General features: G+C 38.0%; 2 protein-coding genes across 7 annotated transcripts in view; one reads left to right on the top strand and one right to left on the bottom strand.

Annotated features, from left to right (window-relative positions):
• Positions 1-8309, bottom strand: part of LOC150085649 (cilia- and flagella-associated protein 206) — a 465016-nt gene extending 456707 nt beyond the window's left edge. For 5 of the 6 annotated variants that reach the window (XM_090373412.1, XM_090373415.1, XM_090373413.1 and 2 more), the window contains exon 1: positions 7719-7772. The gene's annotated coding sequence lies outside the window, so the exon portion shown is untranslated. Of the gene's footprint in view, positions 1-7718; positions 7773-8261 lie in introns of those variants that run through there. The other variant, XM_090373411.1, reaches the window with a different exon arrangement.
• A 102-nt stretch (positions 8310-8411) lies between these two features.
• mbc (dedicator of cytokinesis protein myoblast city) overlaps positions 8412-17843 on the top strand; it is a 966604-nt gene continuing 957172 nt past the window's right edge. Inside the window, exon 1 of the mRNA XM_090373417.1 lies at positions 8412-8516. Within this exon, the coding sequence (XP_090229543.1) occupies positions 8450-8516 (67 nt within the window). The 5' untranslated portion in view covers positions 8412-8449. The remainder of the gene's footprint in view (positions 8517-17843) is intronic.

Here is a 17843-nt window from a genome sequence, read left to right on the forward strand (position 1 = left end):
TGTTGTTGTTGTTATTTGGAGTATTAGCAACTAAGGCCATATTGCTCCGGGATATGCGGTGGTCATTCCCTGACCTTTCCGCATCCTCCGTATTTGGTGGTGACGGGCTCGAACCCTGGTCTAATCAAGAAGCGTGTGCTACGCACTGCTGCTCCTTTCCACCTGGCTACAGAGGCGCCTAATTCAAGAACTCATTGAATTAAAGGTAAGAAACAGAATTTGATATATGCTAAAAAAATTTTCTTAAAAAAGGTAAGAAACAGATTTGATATATGTTAAAGAGGAGACATTAAAATTAAACTTACGAAAATCGTACTTTTAGCTAAGTAGCATCAGGCTCAGGTATCCGATTGAATAAAAAGAGTGAGCATAAAGTATTTTCTTCTACATATATTTCTTGACTAAATGTCTAAGAGTATGAAAGAGTTGTTTGCATTACCCATGCATAAACAACCTTTTCAAGTATTTTCTTGTTTAAAATTTCATGGAGGCGATTAGAAAAAAAATTGTCTAAAAAAGTGCTTTAGGGGGTGATAATTAAAAAAAGGTTGGGAAACACTGCTCTAGATGGAAAGGGATAAATCAGATTGGTCCACTTAACATAGATGGTTTGACTATTGATGATCATGCTCAGGTAGCTGATAAACAATGAGTATTTTGCATTTACATTCACACATGCAGTTATTCAATGAGGGGAATGCCAGAGGTTTATCAAACTTTAACAGGGAGGTAAGTGATTTTGTAATAACTGAGAGCAAAGTGGAGGAGAAATCGTTGAAGTTAAACATAAGTAAGGCACTTGGGGTGGATGGGATCTATCCAGTTTATTAAAGGAGGTAAATTAAAGGAGGCAGCAAAGGAAGTAGGCAAACCCTTAGCCATAATTATGAAAGTTCCTTGGACTTAGATATGCAAATGTGTCCCCAATTCACAAAGGGAGATCAAAGGGTGACACGGGGTAATTACAGATCTGTTTAGTCTAATTTCTCTCTCACGGAAAATAATGGAGACACTGATTAAGGAAGCGATGCAGGATCATCTAGACAAGACTGCAGTAATAATCCAGGTTTGTTAAGGGAAGTCTTGTCTGGCAAATTTGATTGGATACTATGATGTGGTCACAAAGGAACTGGATGCAAAGAATAATTTTGATGTCATATAGTTGGAATTTAGGAAAGCTTTTGATACTGTGGCACATGGACGACTACTGTACAAATTGGAGAAGTATGGCATTAAGGGCAATGGATAAAAGGATGGTTGATTGGGAGGAGACAGACACTGGTTATCAACGGACACTGCTCTTCGTGGACTAATGTTATTAGTGGAGTCCCCCAGGGTTCTGTGTTGGGCTTGGGCATATGGTTGTTTTTGGTATTTATCAATGATATTGATGAAGGTATATCAGGCTTAATGTCTAAGTTTGCAGATGATACAAAGGTTAGCAGGGTTGTTAATGACAGCAATGATAGCGTACTATCATTACTGTTAATGACAGTAATGATAGTACGCTACTGCAACAGGATCTGGAAACGTAGAGCAGATGGGCTGAAAGGTGGCAACTGATGCTTAACGTTGCCATATGTAAAGTACTGCATATTGGTAGCAATAACCCCAGGGTAATGTACCACCTAAGTGGCACTATACTCAGGGTAGTGGAGACTGAAAAGGACCTAGGGTGTAATTGTGCATTCAGATATGAAGTTTTTTGAGCAGTGCAAAAAGGCTGCACAAGTAGCTCATGGTGTCTTGTCAATGATATACAGGAATTTTGCTATTAGGGATAAGGGGGTGATTGTCCCCTTGTGTAAGGCAATGGTTAGGCTACACCTTGAGTACTGTGTACAGGTCTGGAGGCCTCATTTTAGGAAATATGTAGAGCTGCTGGAACAAGTACAGAGAAGGGCAACGAAATTGGTGAGCGGAAATTGGTAATATTTTTAAATATTACCAAGAAAGGCTTAAGTTCTGCAAATTGTAGCTTCTGAAAAATAGGTAACTGTGAGGTGATCTAATTGAGGTGTATAATGCCTTGAATGGATTGAGCAAGCTCGATGCTAATGGGATTCTTCCTCTTGCTGAGATTACTCACCTGAGGGAGCATAAATTCAAATTGAGGAAAGACAATTGTAGAATAGATGTGCGGAAATTCGCCTTTAGCCAGAGGGTGGTTGATAGTTGGAAGAAACTTCCATCTGTTGCAGCGGAGGTCAGCAAATTAAATAAGTTTAGGGCAGATCTAAACAAACATTTGCAGTGAATGGATGGGTGAAATGGGAATGAGTTTTTTTTTTTTTTGTTTTGGCTGATGCTATATAAGCTTGCTTTCTTGCATTATACGACTCTACTAACGCTAATGCTAGGAAAGACAGTGGGAATCAGTAGACACTGCTCTTAGTGGACTAATATTATCAGTGGAGTCCTCCGGGCCTTGGTTTTGGGCCTATTGTTGTTTTCTGTATTGATCAATGACATTGATGAAGATATATCATGGTTAGTATCTAAGTTTGCAGATGATATGAAGGCTGGCAGGGCTGATAATGACAGTAACGATAATATACTACTGCAACGGGATCGATAAAAGTTGATCAGATGGGCTGAGAGGTGGCAACTGAAGTTTAATACAGTCGATTCCGGTTAATTGGGCCACATCGGGACTAGTGCATTTTGGCCAGATTAAGCGGCTTCCCCAATTATCCGAAAAAAAAGTAAAGTAAAAAAAAAAACGTACAATCAAATCACGTTACGATAAAGTACCGTTCACTATATGATGTGTAGTAAGCGCCGGTCATTGTGATCACGTTTGTGAATTGAATTTTAATTCTATTAAACAGCGATTCTAATTAGCAAGAATTGGAGGAATATTATCCACAGCTATAAAAGTAAAAATATATTAAGCACAAATTTACCCTTTGTAACCTTACCAATTAAAAAAATTAAATGATACACGAAAATCGCAAGAATATACGTGATAATCGGAATAATTAATACATACTGTAATATGTACATATTAACTCGTTAACATTTCTGTTCACTGACATTTGTCGGTGGGTGGGGGTTAAAATTTAAAACAGTAAAATGATACACAATCAATGACAAAGAACACGGCACACACAAATTGCAAGTAACGCGATACGCACAAGTGAGAACGGAGTAACAATTTTACGAAGCTTTAAAAATAGGAATGAAGAGAAGATTCTGAAAATTAATTTTTTTATATGATTGAAGATTCCATGGAAGTGTAAACACATATCACCACAATAACCCACAGAACTCCAGCTGTCGGTATTATCACAAATTCAATAAGATCGAGTTTACTATTTATTTATGATAGATTGCACTAATAGAAAAGCCCAACAGGTGACTGTTAATTGTTTTTATTGTTTTATGGTTGTGACCTCCAAAATTTTGACCGAACCACGTGGTACCGTCGGAGACAATCACAGGGTAATCTCCAGTGCTGTGGTCTTCTGCCCCGATTAAACAGCATGTTGTCCCAATTAAGCGAAGTAAACCCTGGCTATTTTCTCGATTGGGTTCTGTTTTTTAAGATTTGCCCCAAATAAACGGCTGCCCCGATTAACCGGTGGCCCAAATAACCGGAATCCACTGTATTAACAAATGTAAAGTAATGCATATGGGTAGCAGTAACCCCAGAGTAATGTACGAACTGTGTGGTACAACACTGAGGGGTCATAAATACAAATTGAGGAAAGACAATTGTAGAATATATGTGCGGAAACTTGCCTTTAGCCAGCGGGTAGTTGATAGATGAAACAAACTTCCATCTGTTGTAGTGGTGGTCAAAAACTTAAATAAGTTCAAGGTATAACTAGACAAGCATTTGGAGTGAATGGATGGGTGGAATGGGCACGGTTTTTTTTTTTGGCTGATGCTATATAAGCTTGCTTTCTTGCATCATATGCCTCTACTAATATTTCTTAGTTGGTATTATTTTAAAAATTTATAAATGCTTAGTGGCCTTCACGATTAATTCTCTGAAAAAGTCCGATTTGTCATTTACATTTTTCAAAATCATTTGGTTCAATTAAAAAGAGTTTAAAAATGTCTGAGACTATTATCAATACCTTTGGAAAAACAACACTCCCTTCCTTTATCTTTGACTAGTTATTTCTTTGACTAAATAATGTCATGATCAGTGCTGATAACCAGATAAAGCCTATTGCTTTCTCTTGTTGCTCACTTACATGTTTCTGTTGAAAGCAGTCATTAGGAAACAGAGAAATGTTTATGCTATTGAGTGATCTACCAACCCAATTAGTAACAATTAACATTTGAAAGGTTAATCTTCCATGACAAGTCTTTCTAATTTGATGCCCAGTGTATTTGCCTTTATAGCTGTTGCTCATCACAGTTACCTGGCCTATAATAGAATAAACACTGATTTATCGTATCAGAACAGTAAAAGTCTGAAATAAAACAAAATCTGATAATAATTTGAGTTTAATATATAATACTTCACTCAGATAATGGAGAATATATGGACTTTTACCAGAGTGAATGGGAAAATCCCAGGATTTACTGGTGTGCATATGTAGTTTTTTAAATATTATTTATGTAACATTATGCAAAATTTGAAATAACCTTTAACACAGAAATGACTGATACCATCTGATGTACATATATACATGCACAAAGCTGTTATTATTATTATTATTATTAGCTATATCGTGCAAGGAAGTCTGAGGCTTACGCTGCACCAGACAAAAAAAAAAAAAAAAATTCTGAGTTACCCTGGTGGCGGGAGAAGTAGAAGGGAATCGCCAAGAAAGCGAAGAATGATGATATTCAGCTCCTGGGTGTGCCAAGCCCATACTCACCAGATGTGAGCCCCTGCTGGTTCAAAATTTCATGTCCCTAACAAAAAAAAACAAAAAAAAAAAACATGTGTTTAGAAATAAAAAAAAAAAAAAAAAAAAAACCATCACCTGTCAGGTGCAGTATAACCACTACTGAGCTGATATGAAAGCAAATTCTTTGGGGTAAAAAATCCCAAGAAAGGGCTCACATCTGGTGATGTATGGGCTTGGCACACTCAGGGTCTTGAGCTCGATATCATAATTCTTCTCTTTCTTGGTGGTTCCCTTCTACTACTACTTCTGACTCTCTCTCTCTCTCAGGCGCCTCCGTAGCCAGGTGGGAAGGAGCAGCAGTGCGTAGCACACGCTTCTTGATTAGACCGGGGTTCGAGCCCGTCACCACCAAATACGGAGGATGCGGAAAGGTCAGGGAATGACCACCGCATATCCCGGAGCAATATGGCCTTAGTTGCTAATGCTCCTAAAAAACCAAATAACTAACTAACTAACTCTCTCTCTCTCTCAGGGTAACTTCGAAATTTTTTTTAGCTGATGCAGCATAAGCCTCAGACTTCCTTGCACTACATGGCTAGTAATAATAATAATAAATTATCCAAGGACTGCTGAAAATAATGACACTTTGGAACAAGTATTACTGTTTACAAACTTTCACTGGTATTTGGTTTTGTTTTTTGTTTTGTTTGTTATTTGGAGCATTAGCAACTAAGGCCATATTGCTCGGGGATATGCGGTGGTCATTCCCGACCTTTCCACATCCTCTGTATTTGGTGGTGAGGGGCTCGAACCCCGGTCTAATCAAGAAGCGTGTGCTACGCACTGCTGCTCCTTCCCACCTGGCTACGGAGGCGCCCTGGTATTTGGTACACTTCAAAATATTACCATCTATAGCATACCTAGGAGGGAAGAGTTCTCGAACTGACAAAATAACGTTCATGTAAACAAGTTTGTTTAGTGTCTGGGTAAAATTTATTCAACATGTTTGTTTAACTCTTTCCAGTATTTTTTTAATTAAGTCAATTATAGTAAACAGCGTGAAACGGGTAGCACTTGAAAATGATTTGGAAAGGACTTTCTCTTTAGGTTTGATTATTGCAATTAATTTCATTTTTTTGTAATGTAATGCCTGTTTTGTACATCTAAGTTTAATATGGATCTGTATTTTTAAATATTGGAAAAGCTTGTCAAAAGATTATATTTTGCTTATTTCTGTGTTGATGTCTAACTTGTTCTTCTGCATATATTTTTGGATTTGTATCTTCCTGGCTTAAAGGTAAATTCTCTATATGTGTAGAGAATTTATACCTTAAACCCATGCCAAAATCTCAAATTTTCACATGTTTGTACTTTTTAATTATTAAAACAAATTTGTAACTGTAATAGTGGGTTAATTAAAAGGCATTGTCCATATGCAGAATTCAGATAACTAAAAAATAGCATTTCACTGCATCAGTGAAGATGTAGTAGTGGCATGTGATGCAAGAAAGCAAGTGTATGAGCTTATGCAGCATCAGCCAAAAAAAATCACACCATTCCCTCCAAATGTCTGTCCAGTTCCTCCTTAAATTTATTCAACCTATCAACTTCCACAACGACAGATGGAAGTATGTTCCAGCAATTAACCACCCCACTGGCTAAAGGCAAATTTCCTCACATCTATTCTACATCTGTCTTTTCTTAATTTGAATTTATGCCCCCTTAGGTTCGTAATCTGAACAAGTGGAAGGATCCCATCAGAATTCAGCGTGCTCAACCCATTCAAGGCTTTATATACCTCAATCAGATCACCGCACAAGTGCCTAATCTCCAGCCACTGCAATTTGCAGAAGTTAAGCCTCTCTTAGTAAGAGGATCCCTTCATTCCCCTCACCAATCTTGTTGCCCTTCTCTGTACATGCTCAAATAAATCTACATCCTTCCTAAAATGAGGCCTCCAGACCTGTATGCAGTACTCAAGGCGTGGCCTGACCATTGCCTTATACAGAGGGATAATCACCTCCTTTTCCCTGCTAGCAAAATTCCTATATATCATTGACAAAACCCCATGACCTGCCCTGTCAGCCTGTCTGCATTGCTCAGAAAACTTCATATCTGACTGCACAATTACTCCCAGGTCTTTTTCATTTTCTACCACCTTAAGTGTAGTAACACACAGTTGGTACGTTTCTCTGGGGTTACTTCTACCCATATGCAGTACTTTGCATTTGTCAAGGTTAAACTTCAGTTGCCACTTCTTAGCCCATTTGCCCAAATTATCTAGATCCTGTTGCAGTAGCACACTGCCATTAATTATTAATGTGTTTATTAATTATTCAATTTAAATATATATATAACTGTTATTTAAATTATGTAAAATAAAAAAATAAAAATCAAGGGGAATACAACATGGTCCCACATCTCTTTGTAGGTTACTACAATGTATAAAGAATTTGTGAGAAAAGAATACATACCTTCCAAAAATGGGTAACAGATAATTAAAATTAATATTTAAATTATAAAGGTCACTATATACATTATGTAGTCCCATGGTACAACAAAAAATGTACCACGAGTCTACGACTATATAGCGTACAATGAAAATGCAACTATGTAGTGATCCTTCTTTATAATTTAAATGCTAATATTTTTCTTCAAACTGCTGGACTATAAGTAAAGGAATTCTCATTAATTATGAACTCACTGAAGACCTAAGAATAGGAGTCAATGTATGGTGTAATCAAAATCAAAATAAAAAATAATAAATTTAAGTAGTAAAATAAAAAAAAATAAAATAAAAAAAAAAATATATATATATATATATATATATATGGAACATTCACAAATGCCCTTGCTAGACGCGAATAAGACTTGACCCGCCGCGAGTTCATTCATTAAAACACACACCTAATGATGAGTTGGAGCTAGAGGTGGCCTTTCTAAATTAGGCAGCGTTGAATGTTTATCATATTCTGTTTATTTATTCAGTAACATCTCTGTATTCTGTAAGATATACCCAACTCCCAGAGTATTACTTCTCTGTGCCCCCAGTAATATCAATATAGGCTGCGCCAAATCTATGAACTGAAGCGGACAGTGTCCACCGCATTCCACCCCGCCCATTTCAGTGCAAGGCTGGAGTGGAGCTAAACTGAAGTTTCAATTAATTTTGGATTAAATTAAGGAACAGCAGCTGCTGCATCAATGGAAAGGGATATGCAGCCGGATAGATAACTTATAGGAAGGTTTACAATATGCAATGGGAATACGGCACCATATTCGAACGTTGGAGCATTCAAATATGCTTTACATTTCGAGTATGGGGGAAAAATTAATGCTAACATAATTTTATCTAAATGAATCAACGGTATTATCTGTACGACAACATACCAGAAGACCGACATTTTAAATTAAGAAAAAAAAAATACGGAAACTAATAAGTCCATTTACTTCACTAAGATCACCGGCTGGCAAATTAAATGCCATCTAGTGACAAACGGAAGAGGAAGTTGCTCAACAGTGTTCAGTTTTTATAAAAGTCATGGCGGCCACTAGGCATGGGTGCGGAAAACGTTTAATAACTTTGGAAGTTTGGTAGATATATGCACCCTTAAAAAAATAATAAAATTTCTAGATATATGTGTAATTTTTGTAACTTCGATATGACTTGGTTTCCTGTATCTGATCGGGCCAAGTATGGTGTAGGTGAGTTTGCAATGCCAACTGTGGTTATAGTGATAACCAAATACATGTGTTACTATAGAATGCATAAAATTTATTATTGAACGTTTAGTATACGAAGCCACAGTGAGATTTTGTATTTCTACATAGATTGCCCAAATAGTAAACTAAACGTCTTGAAAAAAAAAAATATATAAACACATTTCATTGACTATGCCCTTTGCCATAAATCCACGAGTGAGTCAGCTGACTTTGGTAATTGCCGAGAATAACTTATTGAACAATATTCTCTCTGCATTAATAAACGATATTGATACTTTGTTATTACAGTTAGTACGGTACGCTATTCTGTTCAAACTTCCTGTCAGTGGTCAAGCTTTCTTCGCTTTTAATTTGTGTATAATTTTGTAAATATTCACTGTTTTCATAATGTAATTCCTTAGTAAACAAAGTGTTCCCATTTTTGAAAGGTAATGTCAGTAATTTTTCAAATTTTTACGTCAAGAATTTGTAAATAGATGACAACCACATTTTAGACATGATGTCATGTGTCATTGTTTGAGATTAGCACAGAGATTCTAATCTCTCATGTTGATACAAAGATAGGTTCATCAAAGTATAAATACAACAGATATGAAGTTGAATGTATATCATTTATTAGACAGACATTGAGAAGCATATATACATTATTCTGTTTTTGCCTTCATTCTTTCCAACTTGCATATGAATTATTGTAAAAAGGATGGGCACTATTTAAGTCAGTCTGTCATTGTATTTCAGCTCCTCATCACCAAAAAAGTGTTTTCAATGAAGATATCTGTTGTCCAAAAAAAATGAGAGCCAAGTCTGGACTGTATGCAGCCAGTAGCGGATTAAGATCAGTTGAGGCCCCAGGCGCAGAAGAAAATATTGGGCCCCTTAAAAAAAAGAGAGAGGCAGGGAAAATAAAAATACATGTTAACCATTTTTTTAAATAAATAAAAAATATTATGTACTATTAATGTTTTATTTCCAATAAAATTTGAATATAATATATGTATAATATAATTAATAATAGCATAATAATAATCACAAAGTTTTGAACTAATAGTTGAACATATTAGTTCAACTAATTTGTTGCGGTTTTGCATGGGCCCTTCAGAAGTCGGGGCCCAGGGCGCACGCCCGGTGCACCTGCCGTTAAATCCGCCTCTGCGTGCAGGATGAAACAAACTTGTCACCCAAGGTCTGAATTTTTCATCTGAGTCATGCAGGCTGTGGGTGGGTGGACTATCATCATGGTGTACTGCCATATCCCTTATTATTTTGTTTTATAGCCCTTTGTACCTATCAGGTATTTGGCATTATCAGGCCTTTAAAAATAAATATTCTTTAAAGTTATCGTCTTGGCACTTCTACTGCCTGGAGATTTTATCTTGTTAACAGCTTAATATCCATTTGCAGCATATTTTCCTATAATCTAAAAGAAAAAAAAAAAAAAATTTAAATTGGTTAATTTTAACACCTCAGTCATGCTTTGTATCATTGCATATATAGTTATTGTTTTGTCTTTTAATCATTTCTTCCAAAATCTACAATGCATATAGACTGGTCTTCTGCTTCTTGGCTGGTCACAAATGTCAGTGACTTCTTTAAAATGTGCACACCATCTATGTTGTTTATTTCAGTAGTAGTATAGTATTAGTATGCTTTCCAAAGTTTTTAGAGTCTGGACAGCTGAATTTTTTTCTTACTTGAAAATGAACTCCATCACCAACCATTATTTGAAACAGTCATCAGTTTGCCTGGTCATAACTCCAGATCCCCCTGCTGTCCTGGCTGTCCTTTCTGTACAACAGTACTCCCAGCAACAGGCAATCTACACAATACCAGTCACAATTTGCTGAGACCACAAACAGAGTAAACTCCAGAACTCTCTAAAAGTAGCCAACCCAAGAATCCCTTGATAAATTGCCGATTGAAAATCTATATGAAATAGTACCATGAGTGATCCCACCATGCTGACAAAAATATATAGCACTGTTCCTTTTCTCTATATGATAGCTCCTTGGAGCCTTTACATGACTTGACTTACCCCTGAATTGACTATGGGACTGGACCTGATATGCAGCCAGGGTTGCATGCAGCTGAATAGATACAGTATGCTGCATGACATATAGGGGGTGCTTGTATATTTAATTAATTTATCTTGCTATTTAATTATGTCATTACTTCTATTATTAAGAATGTAAGTTACTTAAATGGTCTTGAGTTTTGTTTATTAAAATTTTTTTACGTTTATATTACATACCACCTGGTGTGAGTGAGGATGATGGATGCTTGATAAAAAAAAAATAATAAATATATATATATATTTATTTATATTGTATATATGTTAAAAGAAATGAAAAAAAAAATAAAGTATAAAAGATGTGCGAATGAAATAAATTGCATATTAATTTCAGTTCCCATCACCAGACAAGACTGATGGCCAAGGGGCCCCCTGAGCCCTTCTGGACCATCACTGCTGATGTCATCCTGTTTGCTTTTCTTTTGGTGTGGATGCTGACACTGACTGTTTGGCTGGTCTAGTATGGGATCACTTCATCTAGAGAAGCAACCTACAACCATAGGGATCCCTTTCATTATGTCCTTTCTCTCCCCACCCTATGAGATTTTCTATTATCCCTGCCCTCAACCTGGGTGGTTCCTACCCTACCTTTTGCCTGGTGGCTGATACCACCACCACATCTTTGCAATCCCCTCCCAGGGTGAGGATGGGCCTCCTCAGCAGTTAATGAAGATGTATGCAGTCTAATACAGGGCTTTCCAATAGTAACGCTCGATTTTTGTAACGCAATAAAACAAATTGTGAGAGTGATAGTGATCTATTTTTATTTTTATTATGAAGTATATGTGTTAACATTATGTTTTAAAAATTATATCAGATAAATGTCCGCCGCGGCTTTGTCTGGTTTGGTTAATCCTGGATACTCAATTTCAGCAATAACGCGCCTAATGTTGGCCTTTAAGGCGGCAACCATCCGTGGTTTGTTAGCATAGACTTTGGATTTTAGAAAGCCCCAGAGAAAAAAATCCAGTGGCAGGATTCGCCAAGTTGTCGTCGAAGACAGGCCAAGTTCTTGAGCCCGACGCGGAATGGACTGTTGCGGATTCTCACGCACACTTTCCCGGACTGCAGCAATATTTTCAATGGATCTTGCGTTTCGCTGACGTACAGGCACTTTCAGATTTGCCACAGACCTAGTTGCTTCGAATTTGTTTATTAAACGGCGAATTGTGGATTCTGAAGGACGTTCGTCGACACCATAAACTGCACGGAGTGCACGAAACGTTTGACGAATAGAACATTGGTTTTGATAATAATTTTTTACAATTTCGACTCGTTGCTCAGTCGTGTAACGCTCCATAATAAAATGCAGAGACTAACTGAATACGGCTACCAAAGATACCACCTGTGTGACTGTTGACTTCGTCATGCGCTGTTGCCAAACATCGAGCGTTACTATTGGAAAACCCTTTATATTAACTAGAATCTCAGGCAAGGGTGAAAGATACACACTCATACTATCGTACTTGTGCTCCTTTCCTTTTTTTGTGGCTCTCCCTAGTAAGCTTAGGTTCTAGGAGTCTGTGGTGTTCCACAGGTCACTAGGCTGAGCCCAAATGAACAACAGACCAACACTAACCTTACACAAACACTCACTAACCCACACATCTGGCCTTTTCAGAGTCATGTACCCATCACATAGTTACTATGTGGTGTTGGGGTAACCCCTGGTGCCACCTGACATGAAACATTATGCACCTTTCTGTACACATTGTACACCCCATATTCAAATTCTGTATTCCTTATATATGAGTGATACCATGTCTCTGATATCTCCACAATGTCTGCGTTTGATGACTTGACTAGCACTTCAAACTCATTAAATTTATTAACTATGCTCCTAGCATTAATGTACATGCAAGTACACATGTACCTGTTCTTACTCTTAGTTACCCTAACATAGCCCATGTATTTACTTGTGTATTTTCATGATGAATCACAGCAGGCCTTGAAATATCTAGCACCTTTCCTTCTATGCTGCTACACATTCCAATAGAAACAATACAAGAATCACTTTATCTTTCACCCTTGCCTGAGATTCTAGTTAATATATTAGGCTGCATACATCTTCATTCTATTAGTTTGTTTTCCGACCCAATTTGCAGTGTTTCGATAGCATCAGCGAATATTCTTGCAAACCTTCTATTATAAGTGTATCCCATCCTTGTAAAATCGGCGCCTCCGTAGCCAGGTGGGAAGGAGCAGCAGTGCGTAGCATGTGCTTCTTGATTAAACCGGGGTTCGAGCCCGTCACCACCAAATACGGAGGATATGGAAAGGTCAGAGAATGACCACCGCATATCCCCGGAGCAATATGGCCTTAGTTGCTAATGCTCCTAAAAAAAAAAAAAAAAAAAAAAACCAAACCTTGTAAAATCAGTCTCTCCTGTTAATAGATAGTATTCAAGTATCCAGTGGTGAAAAGAAAAGATCAGGACATTGATTACAGGAAGGAGAGTCTATGGTAGACTAGGGTATTTCTTGAACTATGTTAATTGTAGTTATTATTACATGCTGTTTGTTACTAATGCATTTTGGGAAGTGTTTAAAGAATTTGTCCTGGAGGCCGAAACACGTTTGTTCCAGTTTGGAAGTACTGTAAAAGGATGACACGAGAACTGAAATATTTAATTAAGTGAAAGATAAAAACGCATGGTTAAAGGCTGTTGTAGTAGTAATAGTAGTGGCATGTGATGCAAGAAAGCAAGTGTATGAGCTTATGCAGCATCAGCCAAAAAAAAAAAAAAAAAAATTACAATACAAATCCTTCTAAATGTTTGTTCAGTTCCTCCTTAAATTTATTTTATTTATTTATTTAATTTTTTTTGGTAGTTGTTGGCGCATCGGCTTCTGTGGCCATATTGCACCTCGCAAGGTTTTTGCAGTACTTTGATCCAAGCCCGAGGCGGGAATCGAACCCGCGACCTTTGCAAATTTATTTAACCTATCAACTTCCACAATGGTAGATCGAAGTTTGTTCCAGCAATTAACCACCCACTGGCTAAAGGCAAATTTCCACAAGTCTATTCTATATCTATCTTTCCATAATTTGAATTTATGCTCCCCATTAGGTTCCTAATCTGAACAAGTGGAAGAATCCCAACAGAATTCAGCATGCTCAACCCATTCAAGGCCTTATACACCTCAATCAGATCACCTCGCAAGTGCCTAGTCTCCAGCCACTGCAATTTGCAGAACTTAAGCCTCTCTTGGTAAGAGGATCCCATCATTCCCCCTGACCAGTCTTGTTGCCATTCTCTGTACACGCTCAAGCAAATCTACATCCTTCCTAAAATTAGGCCTCTAAACCTGTACGCAGTACTCAAGGTGTGGCCTGACCATTGCTTTATACAGAGGGACAATCACCTCCTTTTCCCTGCTAGCAAAATTCCTATATATCATTGACAAAACTACATGACATGCCTTAGCAGCCTGTTTGCATTGCTCAGAAAACTTCATATCTGACTGCACAATTACTCCTAGGTCTTTTTCATTTTCTACCACTTTAAGTGTAGTACCACACAGTTGATACTTTTCTGTGGGGTTACTTCTACCCATATGAAGTACTTTGCATTTTCAAGGTTAAACTTCAGTTGCCACTTCTCAGCCCATCTGCCCAAATTTTCTAGATCCTGTTGCAGTAGCACACTGCCATTACTGTCATTAACAACCGTGCCAACCTTTGTATCATCTGCAAACTAAGACACTAAGCCTGATATACACCTTCATCGATATACATCATTGATAAATATACAAAACAACAGTGGACCCAACACCGAACCCTGTGGGACTCCACTAATAACATTAATCCATGAAGAGCAGCACCCATTGATTACCATCCTCTGTCTTCTCTCACTCAACCATCCTTTTATCCATTCTAGCAATTTACCCTTAATACCATTCTGCTCCAATTTGTACAGTAGTATTCAATGTGCAACAGTGTCAAAAGCTTTCCTGAAATCCAAGTATATGATATCAAAATTATTTTTTGCATCCAGTTCCTTTGTAACCACATCATAATAACCAATCAGATTTGTCAGACAAGACTTTCCCTTAACAAACCCATGCTGTGTCTGAATTATTGTTGCAGTCTTGTTTAGATGATCCTGCAATGCATCTTTAACCAGTGACTCCATTATTTTACCCAGAACAGAAATTAAACTAACTACCTGTAATTACTCATGTCATCCTTCAATCCCCCTTTGTGAATTGGGGATCTCCACTCAGGGGAGCCGACCGGGCTAGCCGAGTGGGTCAAGTACCTGCCCAGCAACCCAAAGGTTGCGGGTTCGATTCCCGCCTCAGGCTTGGATCAAAGTACTGTACTGCAAAAACCTTGGGAGGTGCAATATGGCCACAGAAGCCGATGCGCCAACAACTACCAAATCAAAAAAAAAAAAAAAAACCACTCAGGGGAGGTCCCCACGGATATTTGCACATCTCCAGTCTGTTGGGACCTCCCATGAGTCCAAGGATGCTCTCATAATTATGGCTAAGGGTTTGCTTACTTCTTTTGCCACCTCCTTTAATATAACTGGATAGATCTCATTCACCCCAGGTGCCTTTCTTATGTTTAACTTCAACAATTTCTCCTCCACTTTTCTCTCATTTTTTACAAAATCATTAAGCACCCTGCTACAATTTGATAACCTTCTGGCATTTTCAAACCTTAATAACTCCTCATGTGCGAATGTAGTTAAAAAATACTCATTCAGTTTGTTTGCTATCTGAGCAGGATCATCAACAGTCGAACCATTTATAATTGGACCAATCAGATTAATCCCCTTCCTTTTAGAGTTTATATAAGTAAAAAAAATCAAATCCTTGCTGTTTTTCTTATCATCCTTTGCCAAAGATTTCTCGTAATCTACCTTTGCCTGCCTAACCTCCTTTGTGACTTGATTACAGACTAGCTTATATCTGCCATAGGGAGGCGCTTCTGTAGCCAGGTGGGCAGGAGCAGCAGTGTGTAGCAGATGCTTCTTGATTAGACCGGTGTTCGAGCCTGTGACCCCCAAATACGGAGGATGCAGACAGTTCAGAGAATGACCACCACATATCTCCGGAGCAATATGGCCTTAGTTGCTAATGCTCCTAAAACCAAATAACGAACAAACAGTCTGCCACAGGCTTCTGTGATGCCTGATAATTTATATGCATCCTATGCATTTTTCTTCTCTGTCAGGAGTCTGATTAGTTCATTTGTTAACCATTTAGGCCTAAATCTTGAACAATGTTTCTTAATAGGTATGAAACTTTTAGTAGCTTCCACGATTAATTCCTTGAATGCTTCTCACAGAATTTGCTGTTGATTAACCTCATCAATTGACCCACTGTACAGAATTTAAAAATTGTCTGAGATCACTGCACTCACTTTTACGGAAGCAAAAACCCTTTCCTTTACTCCTGATGGTAATTATATCTTTAAGTAAATCCCACATCAGTAGTCTGTGATCACTGCCACCTAGTGGTTCCTTCATCTGCAAATTCTTAATAAACGAATGATCACTGCTGATAACCAGATCAAGAGTTTTACCCTCTCTTGTTGCCTCTTGAACATGATGCTGCAGAAAACAATCATCCAATAAATCTACAAAAGTCTTACTAGTGTGCGAGTGACCAACCACAAGTTCCAGTCAATATATGGGAAGTTAAAATCCCCCATTATAAGACAATTGTTTTACTAGCCCACTCTATTTCTCTGTACAATTATTCATTGTACTCATTCGAGTCATTAGGCTTATAAACACACTCCTCCTCTTATTTTTGCTTTCGCAGTGCTTATGTCACACCAAACTGACTTAACAGTGCACTGTTCATCTATATCAACTGGATGCACTTCTTTTGATTTTATGTTTTTCTTAATTAACAGTATAACACCTCCTCCCTCCTTATCATGTCTGTCCTTTCTGTACACATTGTACTTCCCCAAATTCCAATTCTGCATTCCTAGTATCTGTGCGACACCACGTCTCTCTGATATCCCAACAATATTAGCCTTTCATATACCCTCCTGTTTCAAGATGAATGCCATCAGTCTCTGAAACCCCCAGCACCCCTCGCTCCAGGCCGCTGCTTATTCTAATAGAAGTAGTACAAGAATCACCTTCACCTCTGTCTGCAGCTACTTTTAACCTTTTAGTCTGTGAATCCCACCAAGCTAGCAATTTTCCGACCCACCTAACACTGCCTCGATAGCATCACCAAATATTCTTGCACCCTTTCTATTTAAGTGTATCCCATCCCTGTAGAAGCAGTCTCTCCTGTTAACAAGCATAGACCACGCTGAAAAAAATTCTAACCCTTGAGCCTTGCACATTCCCTCCAGGGCCGAATTGATTGACAAAGCTCTCATCATGTACTCCCTCTTATTATGTCTGGGCAGAATTGCAGACACTTTCAAATTTAACCCTAACTCACAACTTTTTTGCAGCATTGACTTGTACTTGTTAAGTAAATCTGGAGATCTCCTACTCTTAATGTCATTGGTGCCAACATGTACAACAATATCACCTTTTGTGCCCCTAAAAGATGATATATGCTTTACAACATCATCAACTTTTGCTCCTGGCAGACATACGCTGGTCCAATTCCATCTATCCTTTTTACACAATATATTCCCCATCTCACTGATAATAGAGTCACCAAGAATAACTGACTCCTGTGGGACCAGTGCATTCTGCCTTGGAGATTGCCGCTGTGTTGCCTGATGCCCAGGAGTGAGCTCTGGCGTTGAGTTGGGCTGCTGAGAGCTTGAAGGGGCCCCTCATATTAATTTCTTCGAGGACATCTACCCTACACTTCAAGCTGTCATAGATGCCCATTAGAACGCTGAGTTGATGCCTAATTTTTACACGCTCTCTGCACCTGGCACACACAAAGACACGAGAACTGAAATACTTAATTAAGCGAAAGATAAAAAAAGCATGGTTGAAGTCTGTTGTATGACACACACATTGCTTCATAATGATAAATATAAGCAGATATGTAATAAAACTGTTGATTGGAAAAGCTGAGTATCTATTAATGTTGGCAAACAGGGGGGGGGGAAAGACTTCTATTCATTTACAAAAGCAAAGAAAGAAAGTAAATTGAATAGTTCCCCCAGAGGCGTAGTTAGGTTTTTGGTGCCCTTGGCAAATCCTTGGCTACGTGCCTGTTTTTTGATAAATGGTAACATCATAATAAGTACTCTCAGACTTCTGTTTAATGAAATTCTTTATAGCGAAATTTTCTATTTA

Source organism: Mastigoproctus giganteus, chromosome 5, assembly GCF_048544385.1.
Source record: "Mastigoproctus giganteus isolate SK-2022 chromosome 5, ASM4854438v1, whole genome shotgun sequence".
In the NCBI taxonomy this organism is placed as follows: domain Eukaryota; kingdom Metazoa; phylum Arthropoda; class Arachnida; order Uropygi; family Thelyphonidae; genus Mastigoproctus; species Mastigoproctus giganteus.